Source organism: Gymnodraco acuticeps, unplaced genomic scaffold (assembly GCF_902827175.1).
Source record: "Gymnodraco acuticeps unplaced genomic scaffold, fGymAcu1.1, whole genome shotgun sequence".
Taxonomy (NCBI): domain Eukaryota; kingdom Metazoa; phylum Chordata; class Actinopteri; order Perciformes; family Bathydraconidae; genus Gymnodraco; species Gymnodraco acuticeps.
Window position 1 is genome coordinate 1,629,343 of NW_022989913.1, and position 13,582 is coordinate 1,642,924.

At 42.7% G+C, this 13,582-nt stretch overlaps 1 protein-coding gene across 28 annotated transcripts in view; it reads right to left on the bottom strand.

Moving 5' to 3' along the window:
* Window positions 1-13,582, bottom strand: part of LOC117541926 (receptor-type tyrosine-protein phosphatase F) — a 173,924-nt gene that overhangs the window by 5,329 nt on the left and 155,013 nt on the right. For all 28 annotated transcript variants that reach the window (XM_034209273.1, XM_034209465.1, XM_034209429.1 and 25 more), the window contains 6 exons: window positions 13,266-13,441; window positions 7,165-7,284; window positions 6,236-6,390; window positions 5,137-5,422; window positions 3,818-3,996; window positions 439-565 (listed from right to left, as the gene is read on the bottom strand). In XM_034209273.1, the coding sequence (XP_034065164.1) occupies window positions 439-565; window positions 3,818-3,996; window positions 5,137-5,422; window positions 6,236-6,390; window positions 7,165-7,284; window positions 13,266-13,441 (1,043 nt within the window). The remainder of the gene's footprint in view (window positions 1-438; window positions 566-3,817; window positions 3,997-5,136; window positions 5,423-6,235; window positions 6,391-7,164; window positions 7,285-13,265; window positions 13,442-13,582) is intronic.

Below are 13,582 nucleotides of genomic sequence, written 5' to 3' on the forward strand. Positions count from 1 at the left end.
TAAAAAAGAGATTCATCTGTGGTTTTGAAATATTGTCTGATTCATTGGTTTGTGCTCTTAACTACAGCGATGATGTGCATGAGAGCTTTAGTTCCTAAACTGTGCTAATTAATGAGAGGGTGTTGAAATGCTGTTTAGTGGTTTCCGATTCACTCCGTAATCATAAAAAACAGTAAATATAAAAAAATCTGATTAAATGTTTCACCATGTTTGCTGTAGTCATGCTAGCTTAAACCCAGATGTATTCCACTCATGGTGATAATGAAGTTAACTCTCAACCAAAGTTGCTGTTCAGGGTTGGAATGAATTGATATTTGAGCGGTGTGGCACAGTAGCTGAACCAACCGAGCGCATAAACATTATTATCATTCCCTGAAATGGTCCGCTGGCCTTACAGGTGCTGCATGCATTTCTGTTCAGTCTGTGTTAGAGCATTACCCGTCCCATCTCCCGTAGCTTGGTGAGCATGACCACGATGGTGGAGTTGTGCTCCCATAGCATCCTCCAGAAGTCCTCGGTGGTCTCTGCCAGGGGGCCCTGGGTGGCCAGGTAGGCCTTCTGCTGTCTGTGGACATAACAGCACAGAGCAGGCAGAGATTAAACACAGTATTAAGACATTTATGGTTATTTTACAACCGGTGTTAAAAAGTACATAACAAAGCCAATGCCAGATCTAATGATTAAGGAGTACAGTTGTTAAAGATATAAGACATGCAACAAAACTAGAGTCTAATAAAGTGTTTAAATACCTTCAGACACTAATTATTCTGAAGTTAAATTCAAAGGATGGGGAAGAGATGTATAGGTTACTCCACAAGACACACCAACCATTCAGGGGACTCTTGAGTTATATACGAGGCACCTCGGTGCCATCATTATAGGAAAGGGATTCAAACCCCCTGTGCTGCTCAGAACAAATTAAACTGCCAATTGTTTGCATAAGTATGCATGGTTCATTGTCCTCTGTTCAAATCTACCCTAATGCCAACATGACAATATCCTCCATGAACAGAGAAATAATCTTCGGCATATAGCACCATCATTGATCTATTAAAGCCCGTATAGATCCTAGTCTACATCTTCCTCCTTCCTCTCCGTACGGCAGCTCAGAAAGTGAGAGTGCGCTTGATATGCTCACAAACTAGAGATGAGCTCATCCACAGAGCAGTGCTGGTGTCCTACGTGACTTCTCTTCAGCTGAGCACTTTCTCTGGCAGCCAGCAGGTGGCAGCATCGCTCCGATACACAGAGCGATCCTGCACGCACACCCTCACATGTTTGCAGCACATGTCTCATTCAGGTGTAGCATATATATACGCATGCAGTAGTTTCGCATGTATCTTCAGACACGCTACTACACGCACGCAGTCACACACTGAGCTACGGCTGAACAACTAATGAAGCTGCTGCAGGCAAGACTCTAATGTGGAACCGGGAGATTAGAATATGCTCTCGGCCTCGCTCGCACAAATAAAGAGGAGAGGAATGGAGAGGAGAGAGGAGCGGAGGACAGGAGAGGAGGAGAGAGGAGAGGAGAAGCAGAGGAGACGAGGGAGGAGGAGAAGCAGAGGAGAGGAGACGAGAAGGAGTGGAGAGAGGAGGAGAAGCAGAGGAGACGAGAGGAGGAGGAGAGGAGAGAGGAGGAGAAGCAGAGGAGACGAGAGGAGGAGAGGAGAAAGGAGACGAGAGGAGGAGAGGAGAAGCAGAGCAGAGGAGAGGAGGAGAAGCAGAGGAGACGAGGGAGGAGAGAAGCAGAGGAGAGGAGACGAGAAGGAGAGGAGAGAGGAGGAGAAGCAGAGGAGACGAGAGGAGGAGGAGAGGAGAGAGGAGGAGAAGCAGAGGAGACGAGAGGAGGAGAGGAGAAAGGAGACGAGAGGAGGAGAGGAGAAGCAGAGCAGAGGAGAGGAGGAGAAGCAGAGTAAGGAAAGCAAAGCCAACAAGTCGATGAATGCTTCATTTCAAATTGTAAGGGCGGACCCCTCTAACCTCCCCACAATGCAGCCCCTAGCCAAAACAAAAACAATTCTAAGCGCATCACACAATAGTGACTTCTCTGCCTGAGTCCTGATGAGCGCTGCCACACAGCTCTCTCCCCACATGACTGCAGAGCTCGAGGACATAGCGTTTCATTTCAGCCTCATTACAATGCTAAAACTCCAGCCTGCATCGGAGCGTATCCCGGGCTCATGGCTGGAATCAATGCTTCGCCTCTCATTAGCTTAGCATATTATTGGCTTTTCTCGAAGACGCTGAGGTGAAGGACACTGGAGGCCCCTGTTTAGTTTTTATTTATGCCCGAGCATTTGAAAGTGGCTTAATCACACAGTGCCGTCGGTGCACACAACAGGTCCCCACCCGGATATGTCAGTGTCTGCCGTGACGTTTGGACGGAAAATTAAGATGACGAGTGAGAGAAGAGGGTGGGAGGAGGAAGGGTGCTGAAAGAGGTGCGAGACAGATTAAGGAAGGGAACAGTGTGAGATAGAGAAAGGGTACAAATATAAAAAAGAGAAAGGAGGAGGAAAAACAGAAGGGAGGGGTTTGGAAAACACACTTCATTACACTACTCTCTTGCTGCAATTATGCTATTTACACAGCAACAATAGAGGGTCTGCCTCTGTGGAGCACCGTCTCATTAACAGCAGGACTGGAGGAAGAGGGGGGAGTCGGGGGGGGGGGTGTTGTCTCTGTCATGGCCTGGTACTAAGCAGAACCCCATATCGATTGAATGGCATTTCAGGCGGGCAAAATCCATCCCCTCGCAGTAAACTTCAACCACTGAAGAGTCAGCCTCTTTCTGCCTCTGTCTTTCTCTCTGCCTTTTCATCTCCCCCCTCTAGGAAGCCATTTGGACCCACAGAGCACACAAGGACACGCAGTAGCTTGGATATGGAAGCGGTAGTGGCTCAGAGTAATTCTTGCAACTGGATACTGCCCACTGCGGACTCGTCGTCAGTCCCCTCCCATACATTTTCATCCTGTCCTCTGCGAATCCCCACTGTGTTTTCCACACCTGTAATAATCTATGATGCCTAGAAAACAACTGCAGACACATTCAGTGCCGTCCCGAGATACTATGACACTGATGCAATTCATGTTGTGCTGGCTTTGTACTCCAGGACATCGGATTTAAAATAAGACAAGTACTGCTAAGTTAAAGTTCAGACTCAAATGTATTTTCAGGATGTTTACCTTTATGTCAGAGGAATCCTGTGGGGATATAGCCTTATTTTAGAGACAGAAAGTCATTTGAAAAAGTTACAGGAATCCTAATTATCTGTTTCAAGTGACTATGAGTAATATATTATTTTACTGTTGTGCCATGAAAAGATTGTGCTTCGTATGCAAGCTTAGGACAACTGTCCTGCTCCCTTGTCCTTAAATTAGAGAACAGAAATAAGGTACAAATCTTATCTTAAGGTGTGAATAAACTTAAACACCCTTAAAGGATAGGCGTATGTTGTCTAGCTATTCCACATGTCATCATCAAATCAACAATAAATTGACGTATTGCCCCTATTGGTAACATTTGCTAATTCCAAGCCCTAAGACTGTACAATTGAACTGTTTTTTAAGATTGACATCTTTGGTAAGAACACATTGGCTTTGGTATAAGAGCCACATGTGGTGTAGCTTGGGTAGTAAAGTTTGAAGTATTGAGAAATGTGCTTATGCATGGATGGCTTTAGTCTTTTCATGGGATGCGTTTATGAGATAAATAAAGAAAAGAAGGCGGCCTGGACTTTTAAAAGCTCAAAGTCCGAACTTTAACCTCACTCATTGGCATTAAATGTTGAAGATGAAGGCGTTTGCTGACCTGTAGCCGTCGATGCAGCTGGCGTTGATGTAGTCGGAGCCCTCGACGCCACGGATGGGCTGCAGGCAGACGCGCGTGGACTCAAAAGGCATGATGTTGACCAGGCGGTTCTTGAACTTGTTGCAGGGCAAGTTGGCGCTGATGAAGCGTGACGTGTGGGCTTTGGAGTTGGCCAATCTCTGTTTAATGAATGGAGGGAATAAACCAGAGGGAGAGATATGGAGGATAACAGTGAGTGACCTGTGACCTGCAGTAAACAAACAAGGAAGTCTGAAAGGCTTCCCTGTCAAGTCTCTATTTAGACTAAAGGATTCATCTCAAGATGAATAAGAAATGCTGCTTGTAGGTATAATGAAGTGTCGAGAAGTTGTCTCTCATAGAGCCCCAGAACCTGGAGGATTGTGGGCGGGACTAGCTCAGTGCTGGCAGCAGACAGAGCGCAGATGGACAGCACAGGACTGTGTATGGACAGTCATGGCTGAATTTGTGTGTGTGTTGTGGCCACACTGTGTGTGTGTTGAGGCTGTGGCCCCCAAATACACCGCAATCATTCTCTCACTCTTTCATTCTCCATTGTTGGCAGGAGTGCAGATGCTATTATCACTTCAAACAGAATGGATCATGCTCATAAGAGGGCTAATGGCAGAGCGGCGCAGGGAGGAAAGTGTGTAATAACATCACAGTCGATGGCTATTGACAGAAGGTGTGCGTGTGCGTGTGACTGCGAGTCACCTTGAACACCAGCTGTGTGTATGTGCCAGTGTCAGTCATTTTGTAATTCTCCACATGTAGGCGTATTGATGTGTTTGTGTGTTCCGGTCCATTTGTCCCTGAAACATGTGTGTTGGTATTTAACGATGCTACTGTAGCTGCTGAGATGCCTCAGCACCAATGTCAATGGGACAAATTCATGTGCATTGGCCTTATTTACTAAATTAATTACTTCAAACATGCTTAAATACCGGCACAACAGCGACACCCTGGACAGAAGGTCAGAGCTACTGCAGTCTGAGGCCATCTTCATGACTTTGGACAAAGTAAGTGTGAGCACAGTCTAGTGCTTCCAGATCAGAACAGATTGAGAATATCTGTTTTGTTGACAAAACTCACTTCCTGCACTGTGTTGCAATGTCATTCCTGAAAACTATCCAGTGCACTATAAAGTAAAGAAAGCTGTTCTGAAATGACTTCTCTCAAGTTAATTGCTTCATTACAACCTGCAGGAGTCACTTACAGCACCGGCTCAAATGTTTTTTTTTTTGCAAAGTCAAAGTAATGACATAAAACATAATAGTCTGAGGTGCGTGCTGATCAGTCACCTTGAACTCCAGCTCCATGGCAGTGACCGTCTCGCCGGGCGGGGGCTGGGTGAGTTTCTGGATGTGTGCGTACAGGTTGCGTGCGGGGACCTCCGTGTTTCCGCAGGTGGCGGCCTCCAGCAGAGCCTCGTGGATAAAGATGTACTGGTCCTCGGTCTGGACCATGTAGTTCCTCTGGGCACGCATGCACGTCACATGGCCGTAGATGTCCACAGACTTCTCGAGCTTCATGCGCTCCAGCATGGCATCGATCACGATGAAGCAGCCAGTCCTGCCCACCCCCGCACTGATGCAGAGAGAGAGAGGAGGGTCAATAACTTTATGTTTCACAGACTCTCACAAACACAGTGGTAACATCGAAAGAGAGAAAACAACTTAACACAAAGTTATCAGTGTTGTGAGGTCAACCAGAACAACACAATCACAACAGTAATGAAATCATATATCGTCTAAGATAAAACAGGTTTGTATCCGAAGGTGTCTGTTTTATTTTAAGAACTACATTTCTCTAACCTTCTCATTTGCTGTGTATATCCTTGTTGTGAAATGTTGGTATCAAAATGCAACTTCACATTTAATGAGGTTACATATTTGTATCAATACTTATCTAAATGTATAACAAATATATGCAGATCAAAAAATCGAGTCAAGCCGCATTAAGAATATGTTATGTAAGGTATGTATTTTGAGACCCGCTCTCTGCTTGACAGCTGAAAACTGGACATTTTGCAATCAAGATTAGTTGATTTACACCCTCTAGCATGAGAGCTGGACTATAATTAAATTGTTGCCGCAGATTGTGCACAAAGTGTGTGCATGTAATGGCTTAAGGACAGGCTGGAACATAGACAACAACAACAACAACATATTGAGCCAAATTCATGGGGAAGGAAAAAAGTGTTGAACCCAAAAACAGGATTTCAACACCTGCATGTGTTGCCCTTTACGCTGTGTTGGCACGGATATTTTGAGGACACAACCCTGTCTTTAATCCTTTAGATCCATGAAGAAAACAAGCCATGCACAATATGTATACATGTGGTGGTAATTGGCAGTTAATTTGCTGTTTGCACGCATACTGAGCACAGTCTGCACCCACCTGCAGTGGACCACCATGGGGCCTGCATCTGGAGGATTGCAGGCCTTTACCCGCCGTAGGAAGGCCAGGATAGGGGTGGGGTACTCGGGCACCCCGTGGTCCGGCCAGGCCATGAACTGGAACTGTCTCAGCTCTCTCTTCTCACTGGAGCCGTTCTGCAGGAGAATCGGAGGAGTCAGAAAATAAGAAAGGTGTTTTTGTGCGCTAAGTGAGTTAACAAATAAATTGTTATTGGCTTTTTTTTTTAAACGGGTCATGCTAGGGGAAAAACATGCTTTTAGAAAGTTAAGGTCAGACTGTTGTGTTAAGAGGTAGTCACAATTCTGCAGTTGAGAACTGAAAAGCATGAGGGATTTAATCAGAAATGAAGCCATTTTGAGCAAATGTCTCGAGTTAACTCATTACTTTGATAGCAGCACATAATGTGCTCTGCTTCATGGCTGTGATCATCCTGCGAGTGTAGGTGCAGATAAAGTGTATCATTTTGGAATTGAACTCAGCAGTTTCTCGGAAAACGGTTTCTTGGCATCGTCACCATTCCTGATAGAAGCCGCTCCAGTTGGAGACTTGCATTTAATTAGGAATTATAATAATGTTCGAAATTAAAAAAGTAATGGAAAGAGAACGGCAAGAGGAGAAATAAAGGACACATCAGTCACATCATCATGGCACTAAAGTATATGAATCAAAGTGAAAAACTGAAATATTTGATGGTCTTTTAGAGAACAAGAGAGCAATCTCGGATGTTAGAAACCAATTACGGCAGTGAAAAAATGATTCCAGTGGTAATACGCCTTTATCTGTCTTCAGAAAAATATGAAATTACATTTTTAAAATGTGACCCCAGTAATGAGGTACTGCAGTTACCTGCTGGGAAACACGTCCTTAATAAGCATGTCTCTCTATATGGTTAGGTGCAGATTCTGTACCTTGTAGAGGGCGAAAGTGCGGACGCTGTAAGTAGCCAGCTCCACGGTGTCCAGCATGGTGACCTGGATCATTCCATAGGTCTCTGTTCCTCGCGACGGCCAGTACTGGTCACACTTCACCTGGCAGAGCAAGAGAGAGGGCACACTGTCAGGCTGCCGCTAACATCCAGCACGAGCCTGAGAGGCTTGTAGGATCACACTGATTAACAAGGAGGGAGCGTCAGAGAGGTCAGATCAAAGGCTTTGTCCACCGTCTAATTAAAAACTGAAGACTCAGAGTTAGCTCCTGTATCTGCAAAAAAAATTGCAATTGAGAATGTGCATGTGCAGCCATGTGTGTCAAAAGGGTATTGAAAAGCTCACTTTGTCTTTCACCGGCCTGTGATCATTTTCAATTAGCTAATTGCCGGGTGGCTTGCAGCTTTGTCATGTATGCTTTTGGCGTATTTCAGATGATTGGGCTCAGCATTGTGGAGGGAGATGTATCTGAAAGCCGTTTTCTCGGCTGTCGTGGAGGGACAGCAGGTCCGGCCACCTGGTCCATGTGGGACAGGACTCACTTCACTGTGAATGAGGCTAAAGATCCTCCACACACCGCCATTGAGTGGCTTTGCTTCACTCGCTCTGTGTATCTATAAAAATGACAAACTGACCTCTAACACATATTTGAGTTGGAATACTGTTAACAGCATTCCAACTCAAATATCTGTTATTCTACGCACGAAAAGTTTATTATTATTCCGCCGGTATTTTGGCCCTCTTCTCCTCCCACATTGAACATCGCAGAATCTCCGTTCAAACATCAAAACGTTCAGCTCGGTCGGGAATCGATGGCTATTACTTTTCTCATTCATAACTTTCATAATTCCAGAGATACATCCCATAATTCATCACATTTTTAACATTGAAGTCAATGGAGGAAATCTTCAGACTTCAACTAATCTTCATGAGACTTCAACTGCTAACTGTTCATTCATACTTTCACTCAGAAACATCATTTAAAATGTTACACATCTTTCTGACATTATTCGTGTAAAACAACTTTTAAATCTGATTCTTACTTTTAGAGATATTAAATATTGTTCAGACCTTGTTATAGAAGTTTTCTTCAGATTTTAACATTAACTAGAGTGCGTGATGTCACAGCTAGAGGGTAGAAAATCTTGAAATTTGCCTTCATATATTTTTTTTAAACTGCCATAATTCCCAAACCCTACATTCCTGAGACATAATTTATCATGACAAACGTAAGAAAACATCTCGTAGCTTGAAAAATGACAAATAATTAAGCAAAAATAATTAAACAAAATGCCTCTTGAGGGCATGAAGTGACAAAAACTTTCAACATGCCTCCATTAAAGCCCATTGTAATTTCAGGCAGATATTTCCTCACGGCAGTAGCCGCACACCTTTAGTTACACTGCCAAAAAGGCCACATTATTAACCCGAAAGTACACAAATTACACTTCAGATACTCAACTTCCTTGACATGCTTCACGTTTTGAAATTTCACAGATATCTGTTACGGTTCTTCCACAAAACGTTCACATGTAAGAAGTTTATCTCTCATTCAGAACAATGAAAACCTGTGATCTCTGCACACCTCGTTAGCTCAAATATAAACACCTGTGTAATGGAACACGATGATGTCATCACTCCAACTGACATGCTCAGAGCAGCAGACTTCAACAGTCCAGCGTGAAGACATCTTTGAGATTTCTTCAAATGTCGTTGCCATGGCAACACATTGCTCGCCTTGAAACACGGTTTTCTCATAATTTCAGTGAAAATACTCCAAACAGCCCAGAACTTCACAGGTTTGGTAACGATGCAGCCATCAACGCATCTAAGCGTATTATGGGGTGTCATCAAATGCCGTTGCCATGGCGACAGACTTCTCGCCATGAAACAGGATGTCGCTGTAAGTCCAATCGACACGGTCCAATCGTCCCCCAATCTTCACTTGTATATCACCGGTCCATGCCTCAACAGCTCTACGACAAATATGAGATCTCACCATATGCCGTTTCCATGGAAACGCATCCCTCGCCATAAAACATGATGTCGCTATAACTCCTATGAAAATGTTCAAAAAGTGCTCAAACTTCACATGTGTGCCAACAGTCCAGCTGTGAAGACATCTATGGGACAGTTTTGAGATTTCTTCAAATGCCATTGCCATGGCAACACAATGCTCGCCATGAAACACGGCTTTCTCATAACTTCAGTGAAACTGCTCCAAACGCCCCAAAACTTCACAGGTTTGGTAATGATGCAGCCATCAACGCATCTAAGCATATTATGGGGTGTCATCAAATGCGGTTGCCATGGCGACAGATCATTGCCATCAAGTTAGTTCAGAAGTTTGCAGTTCAAATATTCTGCTGCTTTTCCAAGCCTTTTCCCTTTCTTTTCTTCTCTCATCACACATTCAAGCCCCCAGTGTTCATGTATCATTTCAATCTAAATTCTTCACTTTCTTCTTACACATTACATTTCAGCATAGAAGTTTAGCATCAGATTTTCAGCATAAAGCATTCCCACTAGCAATTTCTTCGGAATTGCATTCTCTAGTTCAGTTTGTTCCCTCTCTTTGCTAACATGTATTGGCATTAGACTGGAACAAAAGAAGGACTTGACCTCTTCTTCACTCAAACATTTACATGACCCCTCCTGCACCAGAGTGTTGAAAGTCACTCACTGCTGGCTTTCACTGGAGTTTGTCTCTGGATTTATAACAGGAATAATAAGGGGCCTGTTTTTAAACGTTGGGCAAAAATGTCCCAAACTACTTCTGAGTCAAATATAGGCCATGCAGAAGCACAATCACGCTATATTTGATTACTCCAATATCTAATTTTATCGTTGTTCACAAGGTCTGCAAGTAACTAGGGGCGATGAGTAACATCATTATCTAACCACTCAGCACAGCCCGCTGATTGGTCTTGTTTCTTGCTCCTAGGCTTAGTCGATTATCTGTGGTTGCTTTCATGACCAAAATCTTGTTTGGAAAAACAGTCCTTAACAATTTCCTCCACCTACTCTGTGTAAAAAAAGAGACGCTAAACCCATTTCAATCAGTCAAAGGCACTCTGATAATAGCCCTCCCTAAAAGAATCCAACATTGAGAAGTGTGTGGGAAATGTTTGTCAGTTAACAGCATTTCTACAAGACTGCTCCACTCTCTTTTTACATATAGAAATTGAGCAAAGGCTGACAGCAGGCAGGGACAAGGACTGTCTGCTATTGATTTGAATAACATTAGAGGAATAGATGTGGCGCGGGTAAGCTAATCATATTGATACCGCAGTAGCGAGCTGACATTTGGAAGCACCTTGGCTGTCAGTGCGAGCTGGTACAAATCGACAAACAAAATGCACTAAAATTCACCCCCTCACATTTCACCTCCTCTGGTGACAACTCCCATTCAGAGGCAGAGCCAGACCTTGCTGGAGAAACTCAATTGAGTGATGGGGAACCGCTCGCAGTACAAACATATGGATTAGCAGTCACCACTGTAATGAATATCTCTGTGCTGTCTGAGGTTGGGTGGCATATTCTCCCTCGCAAACACACACACACATATGCACACACACACCCCTATCATCTGCTTCGGCTTTGAACCTTGCTTCTCACATGTCGTTGCCTTGCCTTTTTGCAGAGGACACAAAATGCTATGTGTCTAATCAGGAGTATTGTCAGTGTTTTGTTATGCGTTGTCATATTAAATCTCTATTCATTAGCAACTTTCAAACATTGTTTGCCTAATGCAGTTTGCAGTCTGATAGGATTTTTCAAGACAGTTATTAAACAATTTTGTTTTTTTTGTTGGACTAACGCAGAAACAATTTCATCAATTTAATTCACAGTTTGACGCCTAATTATAATTTAAATAAAAATGTGCTGTTCTGTAAAGTGAGGAATGTAATTGTGATTTATACAAACCAGTGTTCAAAGAGTAATTGAACACAAACATTTCTTATTCTAGCAGTAAACACAGTTAATATATATGGAAATGTCTTCGAATAGTATACATGTCAGCAATGCAGATAAACACCTCACATGCTCTTCTTAGAGAGGGTAATTAAACAACCTACTGGTATGGCTGTTCCAGCTCCAAACCATTTGATGATGTTATACTGAAGATTTCAAGATACCCTGACAGAAAAATGGAGAATATTTTTGTTGAGCTTGGTTCTTTACATCCGTCTCCAAAGTGTTGGTTAGCCAATTGCTTCTCCAATGTGTGTAGGGGGTGGGCACAGGTTGAGAGGCCATTTCATTTCCCTTTAGGTTCCTTGTGTTGTGGTGTGAGGATGTTTTTTTCCTGTGCATCTTATGTGCGCCTGAGAGTCTGAGATCAAAGCCAGAGAGCATGTTCATCCGTCATAAAGCTTGGAGATTTCCACTCAAACACACTTAATACATGGAAGGATATCTGTGAGGAGGTGTATATCCTCCCAAGGATTGACTGAATGTGTTATAAAAATCATGTTATGAAGAATATCTTAGGTGTAGATTTTCTCTAAGGTATGAATAAATGAGCTCTGTTCCACAAAGACATTGTGTGCCCTCAATTTGCTTAAATTATTGATTGCATCGATGGCTCAAAATCACAAAAGATGATGGTACGATTTGAAGGAAGTCATTTGAAGCTTTACTTGACAAAACGATTGCTTTATAGAGACTCACTATAGATGCTGAATAATGAACTGAGCTTCAGGTAATGATTCAAACCAACCTTAAAAACAAAACAACATCGATGTCTAGGATTTTGGAAATGAACTTCATTTACAATCCCGGTAACTTCCAGTTCTTAGTCTGGGGACTCTGTTTCATTAGGGCACCGAGTGCACACACTAATAAAGCACCACATACTGGCAGAGCTCCACACTGATTTATTTCCTCCAAGGAATTCATGAGCATGATTTTGTGAAGGTAATTAAATAAACCCATCCCAATTTTGGATCTCAATTTACCCTCATGCTCTATTTTTGCTTTTATTAGCTTGAATGTATTTTAGGAAGCACACAGTATTGTTGGGAGACAATATTCTTAACTCCAACTTCAGAGTTTTCATTATACTGCGTGCCGAGTCTTTCGAAAGTCAAACTCAGAAAGTGCACACACAATTTCTACTGACTGAAACTTTGGCTAAAATAAATATGGAGCAATCAAGTATCGAAACTCTCTGAGAAGTTTCTAAATAACAACTGAAAAATAATTTGCATGATTGTGAACATTTAAATGTAACTATACTCTATTGAGCTGATTTTCAGTCGAGGGTATGCGCGTGTTGTCATCATATGCAAAGTTGCCATGGTTATTTAGCCATAAGTGGCAAACAAACAGCAGGAGGGAAAATGGAAAATAGTAGAAAAGCTGTTGTGCAATTCTTCTTCACAAACAGATTTAGACTGAATTCACGGAGACGTTTTTGGAGATTGCAGAAGAATCATGAGAGAAGCAGTAATACAAAAATATCCTTTGAAGTGCTTAAGACTTTGATCAGGCTGACAAATCCTGCTTTTAAGTAGGGCCGGGTGTCTATATGCATTCAGGTTTTTTTGGGTGTAATGTTACTTCCCTGGTGTTGAACTACATACAAATATATACATTTATATGTCAGGGGGATCCATTTCTGCCCACATTTCAGCTGATACGTCTGATACGGTTGACTTCAATGGCCTTGAGTTGTACACGATAGTCATCTGTTCTCCTCTAGTATCACATTTCGTCCGATTCATAGAGGCCACCAGTAGTTTTAAAGGGTGTGACTTCAATCATACCTTGTATTTGACCATAATCTGCTCCATGTAAATGCTTTGAAATCTACAACATGATCAAGTATTTCTGGCTTCTTTATTGCATTGTATTTCACTAATTTATTATGAGGAAGTCATTTTTTTACGACTTACTATTTACAATTTCTAATGATTGACTTCATGTGTTGTTTATTGTTAATACATTACCTAATATGTGTAATTAAATGTTTTACTATGCACATGTCAGTAAATGAATACATCATTAAGATTGAACTGGTATGAAGTCAATGATTGTCAGCGCTTTATAGTACACTAAATGACACCGTCTCTCCTTACCCGGGACTTCTCCTCCAGTCGGGTCATCATGACGATGGTGTTGGACCGTTGTTCCCACACCATCCTCCAGAAGTCACTCAGGGTCTCCGGCAGCGGCCCCTGAGTGGCGATGTAGGCATTCTGCTTCCTGTAGCCGTCGATGTAGTTGGCGTTGATGTAGTCACTGCCTGGAACCGCTGTAACAAAGACATAAATGAAGCAACTAACGGTTATATTACACAGTATGGTTTATTGATCTGATAAGTTTGCAACACTCTATATTAAAGCAACAACAGTGTATGTGTGTACGTGGTTAAACTGGGGATTTCTAAAGCAGC